The following is a 19,072-nucleotide window of genomic DNA, read 5'->3' as shown; positions in this document are numbered from 1 at the left end:
CCAAAATGGATGACTTCTCATTTATTAACATTGTACTCCAATCTCATATAGCATAATAAAAATGCACTGAAAATCAAAGAATTGTAACAACCATGCAATTTTTAAATTAGATTTTCTTTACCTGTGGCTGAGAAAGCATATCCAAGCTCCATGAGCAGATTTTCCCATCAGTAGAAACGCTGATTAAGTTATGAGCGTTCTGGGAACCAACGACATTCACACAGTAGACTGGATGCTGTAGGCAGATTAGTTTCTGCTTAATACCTTGTCCAATATGATTGTTATAAATGTTTTAATCATTTTACCAATATATGTAAAGTTTAAAAACATTAAAAGGTCAATTCTACAATTTTTTTCAAAAATGATTTTTAATCTCGGAGCTTCAAAATCTTAATTTAGCTAGTTGTTATTTTTGAACTGTACCGTGTGAGCAGCAGCAGAGAGTGGTGTTCTTTGGACTGGTGTCCTTTTATTACTGCGATTATCCCAGAGCACAATCTGGCCAGAATATGTTCCTCCAACTACAAGATTTGGATGAAATCGTGCAAAGGATGCTGACATCACAGATGACTGTTGAAAAACATAATAAAGCCAGTTGTCCATCACGAAAAAGGAACAGAGCAGCAATTTTCAATTGCATTATCTAGGTAGTTCCATTTAGGACTAAACCAGAATATTATGCTCATTCAGATGCTTTTTAATCTCACATCCATTAGATAATTTAAATTAATCTTTCAGCTTGACTTATTTCTTTGCAATAACAGACCATATTAGGAGTAGGCCATCAAATCAACACAGCCATTTAACGTGATTATGACTTATCGGATTAGATTACTTACAGTGTGGAAACAGGCCCTTCGGCCCAACAAGTCCACACCGACCCGCCAAAGCGCAACCCACCCATATCCCTACATTTACCCCTTACCTAACACTACGGGCAATTTAGCATGGCCAATTCACCTGACCCGCACATCTTTGGTGATGTGGGAGGAAACCGGAGCACCCGGAGGAAACCCACGCAGACACGGGGAGAACGTGCAAACTCCACACAGTCAGTCGCCTAAGTCGGGAATTGAACCCGGGTCTCAGGCGCTGTGAGGCAGCAGTGCTAACCACTGTGCCACCGTGCCGCCCATTATCCTCAATTCTAATTTCCTGCCTTATTCCTATAACCCTCAATTCCCTTCATGATTGGAAATGTGTGTGTCTTAGCCTTATACTGAACAGCCCATCTTCAACTGCCCTCTGTGGTAAAGAAATCCACAGAATCACTATATTGCTGAGAGAACAAATTCCTCCTCATCTTAGTGCTAAACTGGCATCTCCTTAGTCTAAGATTATGACTTCTGGTCTTAGATTCTCCCATAAGGGGAAACTACCTCTCTGCATCTATCCTGTCAAACCCCAAAGATTCTTAACATTTCAGTAAAGTTTCCTCTCATCCTTCTAAACTCCATCGAGTACAGGCACAACTCATTCCACCTCACATAAGAGAACCCCTCCATTTCCACGGTCAAGCTAATGAACATTATCCGGACTGCCTCTGATGCCAGGATACATTTCCACGGTAAATGGGATCAAACTACTCCAGTATTCTAGCTGTGATGACGAGTACCTTGTATAGCTTTAGCAAAGCCACCTTTTTATCTGCTATGTCCTGTGGCATGAAGGGTAACCGCCCATTTGCCTTTCCAATTACCTGAATTTCAATGCTAGCCTCTTGTGATTCACTCACTGGAACTCCCAAATCCCTCTGTATTGCAGCTTTTCTGCTGTCTTTTCCATTTAAATAACCTCCAACTCTTCTATTCTTACTGTCAAAATGCATGACCTATCACTTTCCCACATTATATTTGTGGGCGGCACGGTGGCACAGTGGTTAGCACTGCTGCCTCACAGCGCCTGAGACCCGGGTTCAGTTCCCGACTCAGGCGACTGACTGTGTGGAGTTTGCACGTTCTCCCCGTGTCTGCGTGGGTTTCCTCCGGGTGCTCCGGTTTCCTCCCACAGTCCAAAGATGTGCGGGTCAGGTGAATTGGCCATGCTAAATTGCCCGTAGTGTTAGGTAAGGGGTAAATGTAGGGGTATGGGTGGGTTTCGCTTTGGCGGGTCGGTGTGGACTTGTTGGGCCGAAGGGCCTGTTTCCACACTGTAAGTCTAATCTAATCTAATCTAATTCTACCTGCCAAGTTTTTGTTTACTCATTTCACTTGTTTACAACTGTAGACCTCTTGTGTCACCTTCCCACTAATTTTATGTCATTTTCAAACATGATGATAGTACATTCACTTTCCTCACCTAAGTCATTAGGTGCCATCTGAAAATGCCTCTTTTAACTAAACTACAATAGGTTCTGCTATAACATGTGTTCCTTCAACACGAATTGGCTTTAACATGATTGAAGTATTTAGACTGTTATTTGCAGAAAGCAAACTTTTCTTACCTGTATTAGCTATAACGTGATTCTAGCCTGTTAGTTTAAATGGCAGTTATTGTGCGATTTTCTTATAACACGAGATCACATGAGAATGGAACTATTGCATCATATCAGAACCAACCGTATCCATCTTTTATTCTATCCTTTATCCATGCTAATATACTTACCAAGTTCATGGATTCTTACCTTATTAAGTAGTCTTGTATGTGGTTCCTCAACAAATACCTTTTGAAAATCCAAATGTATTACAGCTACTAGCTCCCTTCAGCTCTGCGCTTGTTACCTCCTCAAAAAAACTGGATTAAATTTGTCAGGCATAATTTCCCTTTCATATAGCCATGTTGACACTGCTTGATCATAGTACAGGTTTCTAAAATCTGTGTTATGTGTTTCTTAATGCTGTTTTATTACATCCTTTATAATAATCATAATATTTTCCCAATAACAGATGTTAAACTAACTTGCTTTTGTCCCCCTTTTTGAATAAGGGGGTTACATTGGCAGTTTTCTAATCCTGGGGGACTTTTCCAGAATCTAAAAATTCTTGGAAGATTACAACCAGTGTATCCACTATCCCTGTAGGTGCTTCCTTTAAAATCACAGGTTGCAACCCATCAGGCCAAAGGGAACTTATTGTCAGTTGGGCCCATTAATTTCCCGAGTACATTTCTCTAGTGATAGTTAGTGTTTTACTGCTTTTCTCTACGACCACCATGCCTCCATACTTTAGCCCAATGATTCTTTAATATTTTTGGGACACTATTAATATCTGCTACTATGACCTCTTCTGCCATTTTGTGGCTCCCCAGTCTTGTTCTCTGAGAAATCCACATTCACTGTTGCCTCTTTCTTCCTTTTTTATGTATTTAAATAAGCTCTTGCTACCTGTTTCTGTATTACTTGCTAGTTTATCCCCATTGCTTATTTTCTCCCTCAATGCTTTTCAGGTCATGTTTTGATGGCTTTTAAAACCTTCCCAATTCTCTGGCCTTCCTCTAATCTTTGCTACATTGTATGTTTTTTTCCCCCCAATTTGATACAGTCCTTAACTTCCTGGTTAGTTGTGGTTAGTTTAACACCTTTCTAGAATCTTCTTTTCTCATTGCAAAATATCTTTGCCATGAGTCAAATGTCTGCTATTAAACACCCTTTCTGCTAAACTCTTCACCCTATCCACTCTAACCAATTCTGACCTCATTCCCACCTTTTTCATTTTAGCACAACTATCTCCGATTCAAATTCTTGCCCTCAACTGAATGCTAAATTCTACCATATTTTGGCCACTGCTCCCAAGGGAAACTAAGATCATTTATTAAACCTGCCTCATTATACATTACCAGATCCAAAATAGCCTGATCCCTGGTTAGATCCGAATATATTATTCTCGGAAACTATTTTGAGTATACCTACAAATGCTTCCTCATAGCTACCGCTGATAATTTTATTTTTCCAATTTGTATGATGATTAAAATCACCTATAATTAGTATACTGCCTTTCTCATATGCCCTCATTATCTCCTGATTTAATACTGATCCTACATAACCACTAGGTGCCTGTAGACCTCTGCCACCAACATTGCCTTCTCATTATTGCTTAACTCCACTAATGTGGATTCTACACCATTTGGGCCAATATCAAATTTGCATAATATTGCAAGTGTATAATCTTGTAACCCATACACTTATCCATTGTGAGGACACAAGTATAATCTTCATAATAATCTTTGCAAATGTGACTGTTAATTCACTTCTGAAATTTGAAAGATTATTTTCTATGTTGTATTAAGAAAGGCATGTTTCCCAACCATTTTAGGTTGAACACAAGGGTAAACTCAAGAATGTCAAATTTCAAACAATTCATACCAAAGGAGAGTGGAGTATTGGTTGGTTGACTAGTTGTCTCTGATTGGCTGAGGCAATGTAGTGAAGAAATCAATAGAAAAACCACAGGTCCTCGTTGCTCCCAATCAATCATTAGGATATAAAATTTAAGCACCTAGTATCACAATGTCACCAAAATTCATACACTATACTCAACTGTATGGTCACTAGGAAATCTTTTCAGTACTGGCATGATGCCAGACAGATAAGTCATATATCTCAGCAAGTGTCTGATTGAATCAAACTGCACGTCTTCAGTTGTTTGCTACAGACAGACACAAACGTTTGCAAATAGGCTGCATTTACAACATACAAAACAAAATATCCACAGTTAAATGGAATTTTATAGTTGGGCAACATTTGCTGAACAATCGTGACTGTGCCAATTGCTCAACTGGCAACTAACTTAAGATAATCAGTCATAGGTATAACATGGTACATTTACACTTGCTGGAACCAACAAATATACAAAAGCAAGGACGTGCTCCCTGAAAAGGAAGGAATTTAAGCCTTTCATGTTTTTTGAATTACCTATGAGTTTAGAGGGACTACAATTCCCCATTGTTTTCATTACAGTACCACTTCAGTCAAAAAGAGTTGATCAGCCAAACAATCAGCACTTCCTTCAGGATATGTTGTTGCCACTGTTTGAGATTTAACATTTTTCTGTTTGTCCTGACAAGTGCAAAATGAGGAGCTTTGCCAAAATGTCTATCCTTTCAGCCATATTTTCTACAACAATTATAAATACTTCCATTTTACTCATTCGCATGTATATCTCTGTATAGTTAGAGGCCATCTCTTTTGTTTTGGTTTGGAACTGACAGTTAAGGTTAAGAATTAAACTTTGAAAGTTGGTTTTAAAGAAGTAAACAAAGATAGATGTGAACTGGCCTCGAAAATACTGCAATGTAATTACTATTTTAACGACACTAGGCACTTTGGCACCAAGGTGCTGCTATGCCCAGCTGGTTGGATGTTGAATTGGTCAAGGGAAGACCAGTTCTAACCAGCCGATCACAGAGAACTTTGATCGGAAAGAAATTTCAAAAACCTTTCTGAATAGGTTTTTAGAAGTTCCAGAGACTGCTGCTGTGTTTTGCTCTCTCTCTCTCTAATTTTTCATCAAGTTATTGAATTGTTAAATGTTCTGAGAAAAGAATCCCTGTCAGTAGGAAATAAATGAATGTTTCTGAAGGTCTTCTAAAACTATTTGCATTCACCAGTGACTTCAGATTTCAAACAAGCTCTAAATATGTACAAAGCTTTCACCCAGGATTTTATGAAAAACTGATATCCATCATATGAAATGGTTTATTGAACCAGTAAATTACAATTCACTTATTTTCTTTAATTTTCCCTTAGCCATGTCTGCTGTCTGTGTGACTGGAGGATTGATCAAAAAAGGCTGATCTTAGGTTGCACATTAACATATTAGTTGACCTTATTGTTCATCAGTGTTCAACTAAAATTATATTGTTGATAATACATTGTTAATTTTTGTTTAAGCTATAAATGTAGTGTCCAAATCTCTTATTAATGGTGTCACGGTGGTTCGGTGGTTAGCACTGCTGCCTCCCAGTGCCAGGAACCAGAGTTCAATTCCAGCCTCAGGCAACTGTCTGTGTGGAGTTTGGACATTCTCTCCAAGTCTGCATGGGCTTCCTCCGGGTGCTCTGGTTTCTTCCTACAGTCCAAAGACGTGTAGGTTAGGTGAATTGGCCATGGTATATTGCCCATATAGTGTTCAGGGATGTGCAGATTAGATGCATTAGCCAGGGGAAATGTAGAGTAATAAGGTTGGGGAGTGGGTCTGGGTGGAATACTTTTCAGAAGGTCGGTCTGGACTTGTTGGACCAAATGACCTGTTTCCACACTGCAGGCATTGTATGATTAATAAAGTCTCGTTCGAACAATTGGGCAATTTTGAGAGTCATTGAATGTTTTAATTTAAATGTGCTCCAAATCCAGTGATAGTAAGGCTGATTTGGTTTGGCTTGCTATCTGTGTCATAACAATAGTAACAATGATAAATGGTCAATGTAGTTACAGGATACATACTGGATATATGACCAGCTTTTCTAAACATAGTTACTAATCTCACAAAGCTGTTTTAGCTAGAAGGCAAAACAGAAAAATGTTGACTTGCATTGTTCATACCCAATCCTTACCAGCTGAATATTGCTGATATTGATGAGATTGGAAAATAGCTTCTTTGTTGAAACTGGATTTTTCAGCCATGCAAGTAACACTGGGATAGCTGACATCTATTTATGAATGCATTAATCAAATTCATTTCCATTGTTACAAGACATTAGGCACGAACTTTCCAAAGTTGACTTGGGGTGGGTGGGGGGATGTTTGCAGGTAAAGGTACTGCTGGAAATGGGAAATCTTCAAAAATTAGATGACAAGTGTCCAGAGAAGGCAAATTCCTGTTCCGGTGAAAAGCAAGGCTTGTAGGTGTAGGGAATGCTGGATGACTAGAGAAATTGAGGTTTTGATTAGGAAAAAGAAGGAAGCACATGCCAAGTATAGACAGCAGAGAGTAAGTAAACCATTAGAAGAGTATAAAGGCGGTTGGAGTATACTTAAGAGAGAAATCAGGAGGGCAAAAAGGGGACATGCCAGCTTTGGCAAATAGGGCTAAGGAGAATCCAAAGGGATTATATAAATACATTAAAGACAAAGGGGTCATTAGGGAGAGAATAGGGCCCCTCAAAGATCAACAAGGCTGCCTATGTGTGGACCGCAGGAGATGGGAGAGATACTAAACAGTATTTTGTATGAATGTTTACTGTGAAGGAGGACATGGAAGATATAGAATGTGGGGAAATAGATGGTGTCATCATGAAAAATGTCCATATTACAGAGGCGGTGATGCTGGATACCTGTAAACATATAAAGGTGGATAAATCCCCAGAAACTCATCAGGTGTGCACCAGAAGGCTATGGGAAGCCAGGGAAGTGTTTGCTAGGGCTATGCTGAGATATTTGTGTCATCAACAGTCACAGGTAAGGTGTCGGAAGACTGGAGGTTGGCTAACATGATGCCACTATTCAAGAAAGGTGGTAAAGAAAAGCCAGGGAACTATAGACCGGTCAGCCTGACATCAATGGTGGGCAAGTAGTTGGAGGGAATCCTGAGGAACAGGAATGACGTATCTGGAAATGCAAGGACCGATTAGGGATAGTCAACATCGCTTTGTGCATGGGAAATGTCTCACGAACTCGACTGAGTTTTCTGAAGAAGTAATGAAGAGGATTGATGAGGGCAAAGCGAAGGATGCGACCGATATGGACTTCAGTGAAGCATTCGAGAGGTTCCTCATGGTAGACTGGTTAGCAAGGTTAGATCACATGGAATACAAGGAGAACTAGCCATTTGGATACAGAACTGGCTCAAAGCTGGAAGACAGAAGGTGGTGGTGGAGAGTTGCCTTTCAGACTGGAAGCAGTGACCAGTGGAGTGCCACAAGGATGAATGCTGGGTCTACCGCTTTTTGCCATTATATAAATAATTTGGATGCGAACATAGGAGGTATAGTTAGTAAGTTTGCAGATGGCACCAAAATTGGACATTTGGTGGACAGTGAAGAAAGTTACCTCAGAGTATAACAGGATCTTGATCAGATGGGCCAATGGGCTGAGAAGTGGGAGATGAAGTTTAACTTAGATAAATGTTAGGTGTTGCATTTTGGAAAGGCAAATCAAGGCAAGACTTATATAGTTAATGGTAAGGGGGGTAGCATTGCTGAATGAAAAAACCGTGGAGTGCAGGTTCATAGTTCCTTGAAAGTCACAGGTAGATAGGATAGTGAAGAAGGCATTTGGTATGCTTTGCATTATTAGTCAGAGCATTGAGTACAGGGTTGGGACGTCATATTGTAGCTGTACAGGACATTGGTTCGGCCACTTTTGAAATATTGTGTGCAATTCTGGTCTACCTTCTTCCTATCGGAAAGATGTTATGAAACTTGAAAGAGTTCAGAAAAGATTTACAAGGATGGTGCCAGGGTCGGAGGATTTGAGCTATGGAGAGAGGATGAATGCAAAGGACAAAGAAAATTATAGCACAGAAACAGGCTGTTCAGCCCTCCAAGCCTGTGCTGATTCAGATCCTCTATTTAAACCTGTCACCTATTTTCTAAGGATCTATATCCCTCTGCTCCCTGCCCATTCATGTATCTGTCTAGATACATCTTAAATGACACTATTGTGCCCACCTCTATCTTCTCCGCTGGCAACACCTTCCAGGCACCTACCACCCTCTGTGTAAAGAACTTTCCACACATATCTCCCTTAAACATTTTCTCTCTCACCTTGAACTCATGGCCTCTAGTAATTGAGTCCCCCACGCTGGGAAAAAGCTTCTTGCTATCCACTCTGTTTATACCTCTCATGACTTTGTAGACCTCAATCAGGTTCCCCCCCCTCAACTTCCATCTTTTAAATGAAAATAATCCTTATCTACTCAGCTTCTCTACATAGCTAGTGCCCTCCATACCAGGCAATATCTTGGTGAACCTCTTCTGCACCCTCTCCAAAGCATCCACATCCTTTTGGAAATGTGGTGACCAGATCTGTACACAATATTCCAAATGTGACCAAACCAAAGTCCTATACAACAATAATATGACCTGCCAACACTTGTACTCAATACCCCGTCCGATGAGGCAAAGCAAACCATAAGCCTTCTCGACCACTCTATCGACCTGCGTTGCTACCTTCAGGGTACAATAGGCCTGAACATCCAGATTTCTCTGTACATCAATTTTCCTCAAGGCTTCTCCATTTACTGTAAAGTTTGCTCTTGAATTAGATCTTCCAAAATGCATCATCTCGCATTTATCCAGATTGAATTCCATCTGCCATTTCTCTGCTCAACTCTCCAAACTGTTTATATTTTGCTGCACTCTGACAGTCCCCTTCAATATCTGATACTCCACCAATTTTAGTGTCATCTGCATACTTGCTAATCAGAACACCTATACTTTCTTCCAGATCGTTTATGTATATCACAAACAACAGTGGTCCCAGTACGGATCCCTGTGGAACACTACTGGTCATAGTTCTTCATTTTGAGAAACTCCCTTCCACTACTCTCTATCTCCTGCTGCATAGCCAATTCTCCATTCATCTAGCTAGTCCACCCTGGACCCCATGCGACTTTAGTTTCTCCATCAGCCTACCATGGGGAACCTTATCAAATGCATTATTGAAGTCCAGGTATATGACATCTGCAGCCCTTCCCTCATCAATCAACTTAGTCATATCCTCAAAGAATTCTACTGAGTTGGTAAGACATGACCTTCCCTGCACAAAACCATGCTGCCTGTCACTGACAAGCCCATTTTCTTCCAAATGTAAATAGATCCTATCCCTCAGTATCTTCTGAGGCTTTCCTACCACTAACATCAGGCTCACCGGACTATAATTACCTAGATCATCCCTACTATCCTTCTTAAATAAGGCTGGGGCTGTTTTTCCTGGAGCATTGGAGGCTGAGGAGTGATGTTATAGAGGTTTACAAAATCATGTGGGGCATGGACAGGGTAAATAAACACGATCTTTTCCCTAGGGTGGGGGAAGTCCAGAACTAGAGGACATACATTTAGGGTGAGCGGAGAAAAATTTAAAAAGGACCTAAGGGACAACTTTTTAAACAAAATGGGGTGTGTATATGGAATGAACTGCCAGAGGAAGTGATGGAGGCTGTTAAAATTACAACATTTAAAAGGCATCTGGATGGGTATATGAATAGCGTGACCGAAGGGTTTGTTTTTATGCTGTTACATCTCCATGACATATACAATATCTTATATAGCTAGCATGTGACACAAAGTATTTAACACTATTACCAACATAAAAGTGTTGAAAATTAATGTATATGCTAGAGTGATTAAATCGTTAAGTTGACAAGCATGAGAAAGTCTTAAATGATGGTCCACATTTCTAAGAGAATTAAATAAAGGCTTTGGTTGAAAGAGATCTCATACTGTACCTGGCAATGGAAGACATATTCTGGAGTAGTTTTCTTAAATTTCATGTTCCACACAAGAGCTACACCATCTGGTTCATGTGGAACATCTTCATTGTTGTTATATGAAGCAACAAGTAGTTCTGGATACTGTTGACAGCAAGATCAGAAAAGAAACATTAATAGGAACAGTAGGTTGCCTGAGGCACAGCAATACTATGCTACTCGGTAGTTAACATATCAGCTGCACATCAGTCACTATTACAAACAGATGAGGCTGCAAACTGCCGCAAGCTGAAAGTCTACATAGAATTTCTGAACCTTTAGAGAATCAGATGGGGCTGTGGTGAAATATAATAGTTTGTTACTAAGGATATTGATGGGATGCAAGTTAAACACATAACATTTAAGTGACGGACTATAACCACTCGTTTTTCTATACAGGTCTTTCCTGATTTAGACTGTGCACGTCAGGGAGAATTCTTCAATCTGACTGATTGAGGATACTAAACATGTATGCCTAGTTCACACAGATCTTCTGTAAAGTATGCAGCTTTGCTTCAGGCTCAGTCACTAACTTAAAACACTGTTTCTCTCTCCATGAATGCAACCAGGCTTGTTGTGTATTTTTAGCATTTTCTACTTTTATTTCAGAATTCCAGTATCTGCAATATTCTACTTTTAGATTAAGGTAGAGGCTAAAATATATCATAAACTTAACCAATGTATTCATTTATTGTGAATTTATCATGATATATAAAATGTTACTTTCTAAACATAAAATTCGTTTTTCAGAATCAAACAGGTTATTAATTAAGAACTTAATACATTATCACGACTCAGTCATATTTTATTCAATACATAGCTTCTTCAAAGTTTCTGTATCAAGACTAAGAGTGCAAAAGTAAAATATTAACAGTGGACACCACGGAGAAGTATGTAATCCATGACTGAATGCATACAAGCGAAATCCAGTAGTGCATTCTGAGATGTATGGTTTTATGTGCCAGCATTTTTTCTAACATGTTCAATATGACTTCCCGAGCTATCATTATAGTTTCTAATTTAAATGGGGTAAGTCAAGGATGGGGAGCTCAAGACACTCCTCCTGCTTATGTGGCAAGTTGGGCACAGTTCCAGTGCTTGGGACCAAAATGTGTGTAGGAGATATCTCCATCTGCATCTGTATCTCCTGGAAGTCCCAATTCCAGAACTTGATCAGTGACTTGGAACACTGTTGAGTATCCCCTCAGCTGAGAGAGAATGGAAGACCACCAGGCATAGGAAAAGGACCAGGCATGCAATGCAGGAATCCCCTGTGCCACCTCCTGCAAAACATGGATACTGTTGGGTGAGAATGACCTCTCAGAGGAAAGTAGCAACAGTCCATTTTTTTTGGCGTCTTGGTGGCCTTGCTGCATGGAAGAGGAAGCATAAGCCTGTAAATGCTACAATAGAGAATTGTTGCTATAGGGTGTTGTGCTGCTGTGGGCACAAACAAGATTCCAGGATGGTATGTTGCCTCTTGGGTGCTTGAGTCAAGAATGGTTTGAAGCAGCACAAGATATTTTGGAGTGGGAGGGTGAATAGCCAATGGTCATAGAACACATCAGTACCAACAACATAGGTAAAAATAAGGGATGATGTCCTTAAAATACAACATAGGAATTAGGAAGTGGTGAAACAATACATGTTGGACAGATTGCACCAGAGCAGCAACAAAACTGATTTCCAGGGGAGAACTTAAACTAGAACGGCCAGGGAACTTATACAGGGAAACAAGATGGGGGACAAAAAGGTCTAAAACAAAATATAGAATGGATAAGATGATAAGTGATAGGCAGAAAATTCAAGGGCAAGAATCAAACAGGGCCACAGTGTAAAATAATGTAAACGAGACCACTATGAAGTGAAGTGGAATCTGTAGTGGTATGGCTTAGAAACACCAAGGGGCAGAAAATGATCATGGGTTATACAAATAAATTGTAGTGGTAAAGTTGAAGAAAGAACGAAACAGGAAATCAGAGATGGCTGCAATAAAAGTACAGCTGTCATTATGAGAGATACTAACCTGATATAGATTGGGCAAATCAAATCAGTGACAATGCCACAGAAGATGAATTCCTGGATTACGTACAAGGTAGTTTTCTGGATTAACATGTTTAACTGCCAATGGGACAACAGGCCCTCTTAGATTGGATAAAGTGCAATGAGAAAAAAAAATTGGCAATCTAGCTGTGCGAGGCCTCTTTGGAGAAGAGTAACCATAATATGACAGAATTCTTCATTAAGATGGAACGTGGTACGGTTGATTCTGAGACTTGGATCCTCAATCTAAATGAAGGAACTACGATGGTATGAGGCAAAAGTTGGCTACGATGTTAGTTAAAGTGATAAGTGGAAAGTCAATGGTAAACTTTTAAAGTGTGTATGGAGAAACTGCAATGATTATTCATTCCTTTCTGGCACAAAAATAAAACCAGAAAGGTGGCCCAATCAAGGCTAACATGAGAAATTAAGGATAATATAAGATCCAAAGAAGAGACATACAAATTGGCCAAAAGAAAAAGCAAACTTGAGGATTAGAAGCAGTTTAGATTTCAGCAAAGGAATGCAAAAGAGTTGATTAAAATGGAAGAAAATAGAGTACGAGAGTACAAAGAACAAACTAATTGTAAAAACTTCGAGAAGTACATAAAGAGAAAAAGGTTAATGAAGACAAGGTGGAAAAAGTACCCTCACATAGAAAATTAAAGTTGAACATTCTACCTGAGGTGACCAATCCATGCATGTAACAACGCGATGTTTTGACCAGCGTTCATCAAAAAACTGTCTGTTTATAGAAAGTTTAGCTCCACCTTGAAGTTCTCTGTTAAGAAAAAGTGCAAGTCAAAAATCCTGTTCTGTCCAGAAACAGTCTAGCCAAAATACATAAAATAAAGAATAATACCCTTCTTTTTCTTCTAAATCCTTGCCACTGTAGTCAAAAAAGAGATCTTTATGTTCTGCAAGAGCTCTTTCAATTATTCTGGTGCTGTGATCAAAGAATGTGAGGAATTCATCAGAGTGAATAATTTGCTGTCTTTCCTCTTCTGTAAGTTCACGTGGTGCACCTGGTGAAACAAGGTGAGCAAATCTTTCTTACTTTAAGTTTGTTTTAAACATGAAATTCAGAAAGGTACTTTACATCTTCACTTGGCCATCTATTCAATCCAATTTCCTTTAAAGATGCATCAAAGTTCCCATTAGTGTAGCATTAAGCATGTGGCCACAATGTCTAGTGCAATTTCTTGCTGAAATTCAAAACCATCAACTACTAATTGATAAAGAAAAGGCAGTTTTTTAAAAGATCTTTCTCATGCCAAAGAAAAATACATATAACATTCATTTCATTTGCACGTCAGAGTCATACAGCATAGAACCAGACCCTTCGGTCCAATTGTACATGCTGACCAAGTTTCCCAAACTAAACTAATCTCACTTGCCTGCATTTGGTCGATATCCCTTTAAACTTTTCCTATTTATGTTCCTACCAATTGTCTTTTAAACATTGGAACTGTACCTATATCTATCATTTCTGCTGGTAGCTCATTGCACGTATGAAACAACTTGTGTGGAAACATTGCCGCTCAGATTTAAAAGTGACCTTTCTCTTCTCACCTTAAAAATATGCTCCCTAGTTTTGAACTGCCCCACCTTTGGGCAACGCCCTTTGCTATTCACCTTATCTATGTCCCTCATATTTTACTTGATCAATTAGCTTATTTGCTCATGACCGAAAATATTTTTCTCTATACATAATGTCAAATTAATCTTTAATTAATCAAATTAAGATATTCTTTACAGAAAACATATAAATGGTGTGTTATTAACCCATGGAGACCAATAATGTCTCTGGTTATAACGTCCTTCATTTTGATGTTAGTTCATCTTAAATAAAGCAACAGTAGAAGCAAATCAAATCAGCATGAAACCCTGAGATGGAGGAAGTGACAAAAGAATGAAAAAACTATACAGTGCTTTCACAATCTCAATGTCTCGAAGAGATTCACAGTCAATCAAGTTTTAAAAGTGTGGCAATTTGCTATCTGAATAGTAAATTAGATAATTAGTAAACAGCAGTAAGGTAAATGACCAGCTAATCTCTTTACTCTCTGGCAAACAGAAAATTATTCTTGGTTTTAAATAGTGGAAAGGATCTTTAAATCCATCGCTACCATAAGGGCCATAAACTCTATGTCTTTTCCAAAATCAGCATCCCAACCCTTTATTTCAACAAGAGCTGGGACGTTCACAACTAATTTCACAATTAGATGAGTTGACCATTATTATGCTCTGTGCAGTTTCAGATGTTTCCAATGATGACACTTTGAAATACATAGTGAAGCACTTTTGGGCTGTAATGATGCTCTGAAAATTAAGTTTTTTTTTCTAGATCCTCAACCTGGCAATAAAATTAAGCCGAGTGCTCAGGCCCTCTGAACCCAAACGTTCTGACAGCTGCAAGAGTATTGTCCCTGAGCCAGCCTTTTTGATTAATAAGGGCAACGCTGACCCAGCTTTTTTGATTAATAAAGTCTATTAGCACTTTCACAAAAGGGGCAATATCAAAAAGTGTCGATCTAATGTGATCCATCCTCTATCTAAAGGTTAAGATCATGCGCAGTCCAAGAATTCAGACCTAATCCCAGAGGATTAGGTATCACGTATCAATTCATTAAATGCAACAGCAGGTTGTAGGGGGTCAATGGCCTACTCCTGTTCTTATTTCATATACTTGGAAATATGCAAGTCTGCGAAAATGATAACAATGTATATAGGCACAAATATTTGCCTACAGAACAGCAAGCACAATTTATTACAGCTGACATTAATGCACACTAGATTGAAAGTCTCCAAAATTATATAATGCATATAAATTCACTGAGACAGACCACACTTAGAATTCTGTATTCTAGAAGTATGCGTATATATGTTATATATGCATACATCAGAAATGGTACAGGGCGGAGTAATTTCAGGAAAAAGTTGCTGACAAATAAAGAATGAGGACAGGCAACATCATCTAAAGAATGCAATTGTAAAAGGGTTGCAGGAACAAAGATGCCTGGAAGTAATGTGCAGAATTGTTTGAAATGGCAGAGCAGGTTGAGAAACTGTTGAAAAGATAAATGGGGTCACAAATTTGTATAAAGGGAAGCACAGAATCCAAAGGTAAGGAGGTTATGACAAAATTTTATGAAATACTGATTCGTTACAAACAGGCAGTGTATCGAATTATAGACACCATGTTTTAACTGGATGTGAATGTTTTAGAGAGGGTGCTGAAAAGGTTTACAAGCAAGGTCCCAGGAATAAGGACTTCAATTAAGTGAACGGATTGAAGAAGAGCAAGTTTTCTCCTTAAAAAAGGAGAAAATTGAGTAGAGATTTGATAGAGATTTTTTAAAATCTCCAAAACCTCAGAGTATTTAAAAGACACTGTTCACAAAGTTGTGGACCAAAGGATACAACTTAAGATGACTGGCAAAAGAAGCAATGGTGATTCGAGGATGATCTTCCATTTCACCAAGTGTTCAAAGTCTAATGTTCTACATAAAAGTATGGTGGAGGCAAATTCAATTATGGCTTTCAACAATAAAGTTGATAAAAATCAGAAAAGTGAACAATTTCAGGGTTACAGAGTTAGGGTGGTACTAAAAGAATTGCTTTTGTAAAGAATCAACGTAAACAAGAGGAGCCAATGGCCTCCTTGTTACATAATCAATTGTTCTATCTCTTGACTAGCCATTACTAGCCATCCAGCCTAATCCTATGTTCAAACTCCTGGTCCAAAGCACTTTTGTTTTACATGTGCATAGGGTTTCTGCCTCTCCCACTCATTCAGTCAGTGAGATCTAGACCCTAAACCACTCTGAATGAAATGTATTTATTCTCAATTCCCCTTGCGTGCTTTCCTCAATTACATTAAAGCTTAATACTCTGGTCACTGACTTCTTTCTTCACGATAATACATCTTTCTTCCTATCTGTTCCATCTGTTCACAGCATTAGTTTTCACTTTTATGCTGACAACACTTCGTTTTACCACACAATCACCTCTTTTGACTCTTGCACTGCTGCAAAATTATTAAACTGCTTATCAGATGTCAGTAGTGGATGAGGAGAACTTTCCTCGAATTAAATATTGGGAAAGACTGAAGGCATTGAAAGACTGGAGACTGATTACTAAACTTGGTACTCTCAGACTAAGCCCCACTCTCTACAACTGGAGTTCGCTGATGACACCAGCACAGTCGGTCGAATCTCAGGTGGCGACGAAACAGACTACAGACGGGAGGTGGAAGGCTTGGAAAAATGATGCACTAAGAAAAACTTAGCTCTCAATGCTGGCAAAACCAAGGAACTCATTATTGACTTGCAGCGGGATGTTAATCGTGCACCTCTATACATTAACAGCACAGAGGTGGAACGAGTGAAGAGTGTCAAGCTCCTGGGAGTGGTCATCCACAACAAGCTTTCTTGGACTCTTCATGTGGACGCACTGGTTACAAAAGCCCAACGACATCTCTTCTTCCTTAGGCAGCTGAGGAAATTTGGCAGGACAGCAAATACCCTTGCCAACTTTTATAGGTGCGCCATTGAGAGCATTCTGTCTGGATGTATCACTACTTGGTATGGGAACTGTAACCATTCAAGATCAGAGATGGACACAGAGAATAGTGAACTCGGCCTGGACAATCACAAAGGACAACCTCCCAGCTATAGAATCCACCTACCAAGCCCGCTGTCAAGGAAAAGCCATCAGCATTCTCAAAAATCTATCCCACCTTGGCAATGTTCTTCTACAACCTCTACCATTGGGGAGGAGGTACAGAAACCTGAACACGCACCAGTTTTCTACTCTACTATTGTTAGAACACTGAATGGACTCTCAAACTCTTAACATTCGCCTGTACCTGTGTTTTTGATTTTGCTGCTGTTTACCTGTTATTTACTTACCTATGCTACTTAACAATGTGATCTGCCTGTATTGCTCGCAAGACGAAGCTTTTCACTGTGCCTCGGTACACGTGACAATAAATTCAATTCAATGTTTTTTTTATCCCCAATCCAATCTCCAACCCTGGGCATCAACTCCACCCATCGCTCTGAGGCCACTCTGAGACCAAGCCAGTTTGCTCACAAAACGTTGTCATATTTGATCCAAAGATGAGCTTCTGAATTAATGTTCGTGCCATCACTAGTATTGTGCATTTCCATTTCTGTAAAGTTATCCAATTTCACCCATTTCAACTCATCTGTTGTTGAAACCGTTATTTGTACCTTTTTTTACTACTATTCTCTATTTTTCCAACACATTCCTGGCTGATCTCTCATGCTCCATTCACTGCAGATTTGAGATCGTCCATAAAGCTCCTGATTATGACTCAACTTACACCAAGTCCTGTTCCCCTATTAACCATGTGCCACTTACCAACAATGGCTCTTTTTCAAGCAACACCTTAACTTTAACATTTTCATCTTTTTTTCCAAATCCTTTTGTTGCCTTGCTCCTCCCTTTCTCTGTTACCTTTTCCAATCTCTCAAAACCAGGGGATGCAGGAGAAGTAGGCTGTTTGGCCCATCGAGTCTGCTCTGAGATATCACTGCTTCTTATATTCTGGTCTCAAACAATCTCAATTATTACTGCTTCAAAATTGGTGCTGCCCCCTCAGTTACATAGATAACATGCTCTGAAATTCACGCTGTGCACCTCTTTGCTTCAACACCTCACTTTAAATCTTTAAGACACACCTTAAACATTTCCTCCTTATCCAAGATTTAGGTCATCTGAACTAACACCTCTAATGTGGCTTTGTTCCCAATCTTCCTGTGAAGTGATTTGGAATATTTTGGTATGTTAAAGGAATTGTACACATTTAAATTGTTTTAATAGTTTTGCTTTAACAATAACAAACTTGATAGTCAAGTGGTTGTCTTGGTGCAAAATGATCAACGTTGACACCAAATCACAGAACTGCATATGCAAAGTATACTACTATAATCAGGTTATATTGTTAAGCTCTTCAGAACAAATTTTCACAACAAAATACCTTCTTTAACTTCTTCTTTTTGTATTGGTTCTGGTTCCGGTTCAATTACTTGCTTAGGTACAATATCTTCCTCTTCCTCTTCAGCTGCAAAGTAACAGTTTAGAAAATTCAGTGTTGCAACCTTATAGATACCTTGGAACACCTTACATTTAAGCACAACATTTTCATTCTGAAGTATCTGCAACAAATGTTCCCTTTCAGAAGCTATTAACATACTGACTTTAATTATCTAAAGAAATGTTATTCATTACTTAAGATGATGAACAAAGTAAATTATTTCATAGCTGTCTGAGTTGCTACTTGTAATCTTCAGGCCATCAATGTCAGGGCAATGAAGAAATAACTAATGGCTTCTATCTTGAAAATGGCATGACAATCATTTCTTGACATTACTATTGTCAGAGGTACTGACATTTAACTGCTTTTTACTTTGCTCCGTGCTTACAGCCTTAACACCATAGGACTCTTACCAGGAAAACTAAATTTCACAATACACTTAGTGATTCCACATATGATATTCACACCAAATAATATTTAAATTCCTTTCCTTTTAAAAACACAGTACAGAAAAACCATTCAGTTTTCAACCATATTAACTTTTCAACTTTTGTGGTTCATACTTTGAAATTCTGAGCAGTGATTCAATATTACTAAATTCATTACTAAAGCAGCATAATTA

General features: G+C 38.9%; 1 protein-coding gene across 1 annotated transcript in view; it reads right to left on the bottom strand.

Moving 5' to 3' along the window:
* LOC132817113 (cytoplasmic dynein 1 intermediate chain 2-like) overlaps positions 1–19,072 on the bottom strand; it is a 91,234-nt gene that overhangs the window by 13,539 nt on the left and 58,623 nt on the right. The window contains exons 6-11 of the mRNA XM_060827293.1: positions 18,394–18,477; positions 13,249–13,411; positions 13,068–13,167; positions 10,323–10,448; positions 424–570; positions 122–235 (exon numbers count right to left, since the gene is read on the bottom strand). Coding sequence (XP_060683276.1) covers positions 122–235; positions 424–570; positions 10,323–10,448; positions 13,068–13,167; positions 13,249–13,411; positions 18,394–18,477 — 734 coding nt within the window. The remainder of the gene's footprint in view (positions 1–121; positions 236–423; positions 571–10,322; positions 10,449–13,067; positions 13,168–13,248; positions 13,412–18,393; positions 18,478–19,072) is intronic.

Source organism: Hemiscyllium ocellatum, chromosome 7 (assembly GCF_020745735.1).
Source record: "Hemiscyllium ocellatum isolate sHemOce1 chromosome 7, sHemOce1.pat.X.cur, whole genome shotgun sequence".
NCBI lineage: Eukaryota > Metazoa > Chordata > Chondrichthyes > Orectolobiformes > Hemiscylliidae > Hemiscyllium > Hemiscyllium ocellatum.
Note: the sequence above shows the minus strand (reverse complement) of the source record. Positions and strands in the feature narration are given on the sequence as shown.